Genomic DNA, 10,000 nt, shown 5'->3' on the forward strand with positions numbered 1-10,000 from the left:
TTCCCTCCCTCTTCCCCTGCCCCACAAAATCAAGGCAAACATTCACCTCTGTAGACACGTTTGTAAATTCTCTCGCTCTCTCTCTCTCTCTCCCTCTCTCTCTCCATCTCTATTTCCATATTATGAAATCAGAATTCCCACCGTGAAGCGGTTTGTTACCTGTCTTGAAACCAGAGCCGTTGGGCTGACAGCACCTGCGCTAAAAAGGGCTGGATTTGTGGCGGCGATAAAAGGGAGATTGTGGAGGGAAAATAATACGTTTTAATGCTTCAGATTCCCTGGTGTTCTTTGAAGTCGCGGTTTTAAAAGCAGACATGGTAATTGTCCCCGGGGGGAGGGGGGGGGGGGGGAGTGTGTGTGTGTGTGTGTGTGAAGCTGGATTGAGGCAGAGGAAGTGGGTTAAAGCTGTGTGCTAGGTTAGAGAGGCTTCTCCTTTGGCTTGAACTTAATGTGATGCAGCTGTATCACCGTCATCACCATCATCATCATGTGTACTGTAGCGGATATAGGGTGACATAACTAACATCGCTCGCAAGCCATGTTTTTTGAAAATGGACACCTCCTGAAGTGGTTTTATTTTTTCCCTAAATTATAATTCAATTGAGCATGACTCGCTTGTGAATCAGTGAGAAAATGATTGGCTGTTCTGTTTTGAACTGCCTATTAGCTGGTTGGGAGTGTGCCAAGCCCGTTCAGGTCTCCACCCCTTACTGACTCACTTCTGCCTTGAATTTCCCATGGAAGATAGAGTGAAAGACAAGATAAAGGATACTTGACTATGGAATACTTTCTATACTATACTGAAAGAATTTCAGTTGCATGTTTTATCTCCTGAAATAACCTTGAATAAAAGTCAAGATACTACATTGTGAAATGTCTAGTCTTGCTACCCCTTACATACAGTTACATATTGTTCATATGGTAAATATTGTGTGCATTGCTGTATATCCAGAGTCTGCTTTATGCAGAATTCTGACTATCAGAATATCAGGGCCCATGTGAAGGAAAGTGTCAGCGGTTTGCTTGAGTCTAAACAGTGCGTGCGTGCGCGTGTGCGCGTCTGTGTCTGTGTCTGTGTCTCTGTGTGTCGGCTAGCTTCAGTGACTCATGATTTTTGGACCACTTGAGCCCTCGGCTAGCTTTGACAAAGGCAATTTGTTCTCACCTTGTGCGAGAAATATCAGCACCCTGTTCGCAGGAAAGTCAGCTAGTTTGCATGCGAAGTTCTTCAACTCCTTGAGCCCTGATGAGTTCAACAAAATTCCTAACTGGTTACCTCGTGTAATGCAAGCTAGGTCCCTAGAGTGAGCTTCAGCTGCCTCCAAACGTTATTGTTATGATTCAGTGCTAGGGTGCCATCCACTAGAGGTCCTGAAATGAAGGCTTTTGGGGGTGCAGTGTGAGATCCACGAGATGGTGTCTTTCAACGCCTCATCTCTGCCATCCTCTCCTCCTGATTTGATTTATTAGGATCCCCGTTAGCTGATGCAAAAAAGACATTACAAAGAACCGTCCACAAACAACAGAAATAGAATTACAATTAAAACCGAGTTGACTGAAAGAGAACCACTCCTAGTTTTCTCTCCTCTGCAGGAGGTATATAGCGCCTTTTTTTGCTGCTCCAAAGCTGCTCCAAAGCGCTTTACAACGGCCTCTCATTCACCCGTTCACACACACATTCACACACCAATGGCGGCAAGCTGCCATGCAAGGCGCCGGCCCGCTCACTGGGAGCAATTTGGGGTTCAGTGTCTTGCCCAAAGACGCTTCGACATGTGGCCAGCCGGGGCTCGAACCGCTGATCTGCCAACCTTGTGATCATTAGACGGCGACTCTACCTCCTGCGCCACAGCCGCCCACATGGGCTGGGGAAGTGGAACTTGTTTGGCGAAGCAAAGCAACCTGTGTAAATCTCCCCTTGCTAAAAACACATGACTTCACCCGTCAGCACTAACGCTAGCTTAAATGGCGAATGTGTGTCTTGCTCTTAACCAAGCCTCTCTCCGCAAGTGAATCATTGTTTGCTGAACACCAAAACCGTGCTCCACCCACTCAATGTACTGGAGAGCTTTAATGATGTCTGTGGCTGTCTTTGGCAGTCGAGTAGGCCAATGTTAGCTTTTGCTGTCAGTTATACGCATTTTTTTTTTTTACTGTGTTGTCACTTCTACCTAACACTTTACGGCATGAAAGTCTTACTTGACTCTAGGTGAGGTTGAAGTATCATAGCGATCGTCAGGAAACGTCAGTCTGAATGAAGCTGTGTTTTTTGAAGTTGAGCAGATGAGACACATTGTGGAAGCTGAACAACCTTGGGCTGGTGATGAGCTACTAATAAGCAGACATCGAGGGCATTAATAATGTAAGCGTACTCGAGCTAGGGTCGGACACGTTTAGATAATTAATGTAAACTCTCCAATTTGACACCGGTTGGTTCTGAGAGTGCAGAAGTGTGTTTAAATTATGAATGCATCACTACAGCACAACTCAATATCTCTGAGCCAGAGTGAAAAGGCGACATAATAGTCCAGGGGCCGTATTACAGAAACTCAACAGTCGTCATCACAAGTTAGAAAATGGGTTAGAAATGTAAATGACCAACTGCACTCCTTGAACAATAGCAACGGAATTCTGTGAAACCTGCACCGCTTACTCCACCACCTGGGTGTGATGTCTGACAGTTAGGACAGCCTAACGGTTATCCTAAAGTTAGGTGACTTTATTTAAGATTTGGTGAAGTTAGGAAGCTTGCGTAATACACTTTTCCTATCTCAAGTTAGGATAGGAACATTGACTTAGGAACTGTGATCTGTAATGGCTTTTCGGTCCTAATCCTAATTACCATGGTTACCAAACAGTTAAGATAGGATATGCAATTTAGGAAGTTTCTGTAATACGGCCCCAGGCGAACTAGCCAAATTTGGGGCTGGACTTGGAACAAAATTGTAATAGAATTTTCTTCACCACAGATAGACATTTCTAGAACAACATACTAAAAGTCCTAATAAATCCTAGTTGAGGAAATTATGTTTAATTTGCATAAATCCAAGATCGCCACCAATTATCGACAAAATGCCATATAAAAATGATGGTGGGTCAAAATTAGGGATGCACCGAAGGTTCGGCCACCGAATGGATTCGGCTGAATAATAGCAAAAAAAAGGAAATGGTAGGGAAACCAGTGGAAGCATTCATCTTCAGGAAAACTGACCAACCAATGACACTTGCATTCAAATGAACTGTCAAGATCACAGGAGAAGTATTAACAGTGGATCCACAGCTGTTATCCCAGCGGCCCGTAGCAGTGGGAGACTGTTGTGAAGATTTGCCATCACTGTTTAAGTAGGAACTCTGCAGTCATCCTCCTGCATTGTTTGAATCCTCCTCCCTACCCCTCCAGGCAAGCAAGACTGTCCTTGCCGATGCCCTCTGGAAATCCATAGACCAGCAGCAAAGAGAACCCAGCGGTGTTGTCCAGTATGTCCTTGATGGGGGTGCACTACTACATCGCCTACCATGGCCTCAACGTTCCACATATACAGACAGATGTATGTCAGATACGTCACACAGAAATATGGCGCTAATACTATCGTAGTCTTTGATGGCTACAAAGATGAACCAGCAATAAAAGACACCACACAACTGTGACTGTCGTGACACAAGCGTTACAATTTCTCAGTTCCCAGATTTATCCGACGACTATGACCCAATGTCAATTGAGCCATCTACGTTAATGAACATTTGGTCAATTGTCATTCATCCAAGTTGCAAGTCAAAGTCAAGTTGTTCCTACTAATAAGCTATGTCACAGCTGCAACAGTCAAACATCTTAAGTCAAACTTCTTCAAACAACAGTTATACTCAACTACTCTAAACAGATTGGCTAATAAATAAAACCCAGGAAAACTAGCCCAATTTGGAGCCCAACTTTAAACAATATGCAACATCATTTTATTTTATCTTTATCTCTATGAAGTCTCTAGAGCACCATACTTAAATTCCTAAGAAAATGTGAGTAGCAGAAAAATGTCTTTGAATATGCACATTAATCACAAAAGATATACATTTGGCTGCTATATTCTATAATATGGGAAATAAATATCTATCCAATCAAAGTGCAACCTATTTGAAACAAATCATTGTGTCCAAAAATCCCACTTCAGAAATTTAAATCATTAAAACTTCTCTATGGAGAGCAAAATGATGGCTTTATATCGATAATTGACGGCCGTCTTGGAGTGGGGGCAGTCCCACTCATATTTTTCATTCCATTGGACAGGCACAGTGAAGACAGACAGGAAAGCAAGGAGAAGAAGTGAGAGAGGGCATGTCAGCAGGGCATGGGCCGGACTCGAACCCATGCCGACATGGGCATTATGTGTGCACTGTAGACTGCGGTGCTAGACCCAGGCCACCTCAACTAGGATTTCTGAGATCTTTTTAGTATGTTGTTCTGGAGCCCTCATAGAAATACTCTGTGGTGAATTATTAATTCTATTACAATTTGTTCCAAGTGAAATGCTAGTTTGCCTGGACTCTAAGCTGTTGACTCTGATATAGTCGTTTGATATTGATTTACTCCTGCTGCAGACCTGTTGTGGTCAGTGTGTGGCGGGGGTCATAAAGATGTTTTAGCTGTAAAACTGAATGTGTTTATATGCTGTTGGCTGCTACTGCTAAAGGGCTTTTGGAGTTTTGAACCTTGTAAATGTTGTCTTGGTGTGTCGGCTTGTAAAGCAATGGTTTTGGTCACTTTTAGTTTTTGACCCCATTCGGTCGACATGTCTCTACTCTTTTTTTTATCCAGCAACACATTCAACACATTTGAAACACAATCTGACTTCTTAGTAGACAATCCTTCTGAGATAGCTATAACGGCTATCAGCAGTGAGGTGAATGTGAACGGTCGTCTCTTTAAGTGGCTTTTTGCAGTGCAGACGCAGGTGACGCAGGTCCCTGGTGCCTGATATATACAGAGGTTAACAGCCTCTCACCTCACAAACACGGCCTATCAACGGGACTTATCGTACGACCCAGATCTGTTTCTTTATGCTCAGGGTAAAAGCAGCCTTGACACAGAGGCCACTACTTACGTCATCACCTTTTTCCTTTCTGGGAAAAGGGAGGCTTGGATCTCCTTTCTTCCTCTCTTGCTTCTCTTGCCTCTCTATCCCTCCCTTTCATTTTCATTCCCGCCCTTTCCCTTCTCTTTTTTTACCCTCTGTTTTTCTCTCTCTCGCTGTATCTCTAAACCCACTTTTATTCCCTTTCTCTATGTCGGTCTCTTTATCATCTCTCTATCATTCCCATTCCCTCGCCTCCCTTTCTTTTTCCCACCCTCGTCATCTTTAAAAGCCTCCCCCCACAGCTCTCTCTCTGCTCCTGTGGCTCAGTAGCTCCCTCCCTGCCAATGAAGGCCTTTTTATTGGGCTGAGATTGAGTGCAGCCAAGCGGATCCAGAGCTGGAGCTTGAAGCTGGGGGCCGGGGCTGGGGCTGGGGCCAGACACACAGGCCTATTACCACACAGCCTCTACACATGGCCCCGGCCTGGCCCGTGGCCTCCCGAACGGAGATTGCTTGTCACTGCCGCCCCTAATTGCCGACAGCAGATGAAAAGGGTCCATGTTAGATAGGAGGAGAGAGGTAGAGAGAGGGCATGGGGAGAGGTGAGGAAGGGAGTTGAGAGAGAGAGAGAGAGAGAGAGAGAGAGAGAGAGAGAGAGAGAGAGAGAGAGAGAGAGAGAGAGAGAGAGAGAGAGAGAGAGAGAGAGAGAGAGAGAGAGAGAGAGAGAGAGAGAGAGAGAGAGAGAGAGAGAGAGAGAGAGAGAGAGAGAGAGAGAGAGAGAGAGAGAGAGAGAGAGAGAGAGAGAGAGAGAGAGAGAGAGAGAGAGAGAGAGAGAGAGAATAGCATAGGCTTTTTATTTTTGGTCTAGGAATGAGGATCCTTCTCGAAAGTGTCTTTTTTTTCACCCTACCGCCCCCCTGATTGGCAAGGTTAGTGTTTAGGGTAAGAGGATCCTGTCTATGCTAAGGCTGAATTTCCAATCAGAGTTAGTTAAGGGAAATGGGGGGGGGGAGGGGACACACACAGGGGAACCAGTATTACCCACCCTCCCCCAGCTGAAGGCCTTCTTCCTGTGAAATGTATTTCGCTTTTGACTGAATTTCACATTATTACAGTCGGTTATTGTCGCAGTGAATGGTGAAGCTGTAAGCTTTCTCTCCTTTCACAGGGGGCGGCTGTGTTCAAAGGGTCTCTCTCCGCTGTGAAAGGTTTCAATTGCAGTTGAAGGTGCTTGCTTCGACCCCTAAAGTGCTGAGTGGAGTGCCTTGAAGCTTTAGAAGCGTTTTACCAGACCACAGACTTTTTCAAGAGAAGATTCTGTTGAGACTCAACTATTTCACTAATTGTCCTTTCCTTGGCCTTTCCTGGCCCGGACATTTTGTTTGGGATTTTTTTTCTTCTATTGTGAGTGTGGCTACTGTAAAACTAGAGAACCCTTTCTAGAAGGGACTTGACATCGGTCACCAAAAACCACAGCAACGGGGTCGGGGGAGAGGCAGCAGTAACAATTTGAATCGCCAGCTTTGCTAGCAATTTGAAAGAGTTGAAGAGAAGAGAAAAAAATCGAACCAAATCACCAATGGATCCAACCCACTTACAGTAATTCGTTCATTATTTAACCTTGTATTGGTTTTAACAGCAAACAGACCTACAGTATGTGATCTGTTTAGTTCTGGAGCCAGCGTTTCTATGCCAGAGTTCAAAAATGTAATTCCTTTGTTAGCGTGTCGATGTTGACTGCATTAGATCTCTCCTGATGAATGTGGAGTGTTTTAGTGAGTGGTGGTGCTGCCTGGCCTCCTGTCTCATGCCCTTTTGATTAGCTCAGTCTGGAAACAGTTAGGCTGGGGGGGGGGGGGGGTGGGAGGGAGGGGGGAGGCAGAGAGACGCCTGGGCCACATTCAACTGCGCTAAATGCTAATTAGCTAATGGAGGATGAAAGGGCAGCCAAGCGGCTGGGTCTCAGATGGGCGCTGGGTACAAATGCCGCTCGATTCATCCGAACGTGTTGAGACTCGCTACCACTTCCATTTTGTTTCCCCTTTTCAAAAGCTGAAAAAAAATAAAACGACAACAAACAAACAAAAAAAACACCATCAATTCAGCACACGTGCTTTATTACCGTGTAGAGTGAGGATGTGTTACCGGTACAGGGGAAGACAAAGCAGCAGGAGGAAAAGCACACTTGTAATGTGTGATTTGCATCAGTGTTCGAAATACACCTCCCCCCACGTCTCGTTGAAGCACGGAGGCCTCTCTTCCCTCTGGTCCACTGGTCATAATTGCTGCACTGGGACACTTGCTCAAAGGATGTCAGCTATTTCCCCTGACTGGCATTATGACACTACTGTGGGTATGAGCTGAGGTATCGGTCCGTAGAATGTCATTTTAGTTCTATGCCTGCGTATGTTATAGTATTCCCATGTTCCTGGTGTGCAGTTGAATGTTTTTTTTTTAAGTTTAGTAAACCAACCAATCACTCAGTTTAGTAAACCAACCAATCACACTGTTTAGTAATAATAATAATACCGGTAATAATAATAATAATAATAATAATATCGTAGTTTTATACTATTATATTCTATATGCTATTTCACAGAACCCAACGACGTGTTACACATTTTACAGAAGAAAACCAAGTCAAACAGACAAAACAGAAAACACAGAGACGGCAACAAAACTAAACTAGGGGCCAAAGGCCTTGGTGAACAGATGGGTTTTGAGGGCTGATCTGAAGGTGTCCAGGGTAGTAAACCAACCAATCACTCAGTTTAGTAAACCAACCAGGATAATCATTCAGTCGTTGAGCCTTTACAAGCAAGTTGGTTCTAGATTCTTCTATTCCCTCCCTTCAAAAAATCAACTTGCTTTTGTTGTCTTATCATCATCTTGTTCAATGTTGCAGTGTACAGGAGGATTAATTAAGAAACGTAATCATATTTAAGAGGGATAAACTAGCCTACAGTGTTCACTGCTGGAGATCATTCAGACTCGAATGGAACATCATCACTTGAATCAGTGTATCGAGAAATGAGGAAACTCCCATTTTACAATCTCTAACAGAGCCGGAAGATTCCGGAATGTTTACTACATCTTCTACTATCACAGACCTGATATTACAGTCAATCCAGCATCAGCTGTGATCTGTTATGAACACCTTCATCATCTATCCAAGCTAGTCAGGGGACCACAAACACACACACACACAGAGATAGACTTGTCTGTCAGTCCACTCCCCTATAACCCCTGAATTTGTCACATCCTTCAGTGCTCCTTTCAGGCAGACAGAGGTGTAGTGGGGACAAGTGTGCTGTCATGAAAAGCTGCGTGGCTTCCTGCTTGCCTTGCCGAGATGGAGATGCAATCAAAGGCACTATCTGATAGCCGGAGAGGAAATTGGATGAGCTGCTGAGAGCGGTTCAGCTCTGACAGATTGCAAAAGATGACTCCTTTTTTCAGTCAGTCAATTCCCCCCACTCTCACCTGAGCAAGCCAATCAATTACCCACTCTCACCGAAGCAGCCAATCAATAAGCAGGGAAGAGGTTATGTCCCGGCGTGCTTTTCTTACAGTGGGTGGGTGTCCTACAGTCTGTCATAGTGTACTGTCTCATTAGGAGACGGATGTGGTGTGATATGTCATATTGCAGCCATCAGGCTGTCATGGCAGAGATTTGCTAATGATATCATAACAAGCCTTGAACAGATAATGATTCAATCCCCGCCCGTCCTCTCCACATCCTAGGAGACAAGTTTGATTAAATCAGATCATGTCGTTATGATTTAGAATGATTATACGTAACCTCAATGCATCCAATCTAAGAGAGTCTTTTCACAACAGTAGTATCTCCAAGTGGAATGTGAAATGGGGTTGAAATGACTGCGATAACTGTGCTGCTTTTGGGTGTTGGTGTAAGAGTGTTTTTTCCTAACTCTCCCCCCTGCAGTTTCCTCAGTCCTGCGAGGAGTCTGATTCCCCATTCGTCTTCATCTGCACCAACCCCCAAGAGCTGGTGGTTAAATTCCCCATGAAGGGGAAACACAAGATCTGTAAGTCCTGCCTCTTTCATGTGGCAACACACTCACACACTCTCTCTCTCACACACACACACACACACACACACACACACACACACACACACACACAGCCTGGTCTCTTTCATGTCGGGAGTCAAGTCATCTGAGGAAAGTCCCCACATTGTACATCTGCAGAAGTGTATGCTCTGCACACATTGTACACCTATTCACAAGTGGCACACAAACACACACACTTGCATTATGCACACGCGCACACACGCACACACACACACACGCACAGACAAACAGACTCTCGCACTCACAAAGCCATCTGTAAAAGACTAGATTTTGCTTTCAGTTTGCCCAGGGGAAGCAAGACGTTGGAGCAGCAGTGTATTGTGTGATTTATAATAGACCCGGCACAGTCTCCCTGCTGTTGCTAGGACTGTACAATCATGTCGCTACCTGAGAGCTTTTTCTGTTAATATTTCAAAAAACCCTCAAACACGAAGGGTTGTTTATGCACTTTTTTTTTCTTCTGGTTCTCGAAGATTGATCGGCGCTCTGAGAGATTCAAGGCCCTTCACCCCTCGCAAGTTGCTGTTCTTTCCTTTCAGACGCAGGAAAAGCAAATGCTGGTTTCACAAAAGCTTGAGCCCCCTCACCCTCGACTAAAAAGCATCTTCAGTAGATGTTGACATTGAAAGTGTGGTTTTAGTCCAGGACTTCACTTGTCTGAAACCAGCCCAATATCTATTCTTTTTCTAGCGGGGATGATTTAAGTGTTTCTTTTGGTTGGGTGTTTTTCCTGCGTCTGAAAGGGAAAAAGGACTGCCTGCGAGGGTGAAGGTCCTTTATACATAAAGACAACCGCTAAGTCTCATCGGATGCATTCCCTCTGAATGCAGTTATTTCGGGG

General features: G+C 44.7%; 1 protein-coding gene across 1 annotated transcript in view; it reads left to right on the top strand.

The window, feature by feature from the left end:
- Window positions 1-10,000, top strand: part of trip4 (thyroid hormone receptor interactor 4) — a 58,374-nt gene that overhangs the window by 22,887 nt on the left and 25,487 nt on the right. The window contains 1 exon segment of the mRNA XM_080530810.1: window positions 9,012-9,114. Coding sequence (XP_080386936.1) covers window positions 9,012-9,114 — 103 coding nt within the window.

This window comes from Nansenia antarctica (assembly GCF_963989245.1).
Source record: "Nansenia antarctica genome assembly, chromosome: 5".
NCBI lineage: Eukaryota > Metazoa > Chordata > Actinopteri > Argentiniformes > Microstomatidae > Nansenia > Nansenia antarctica.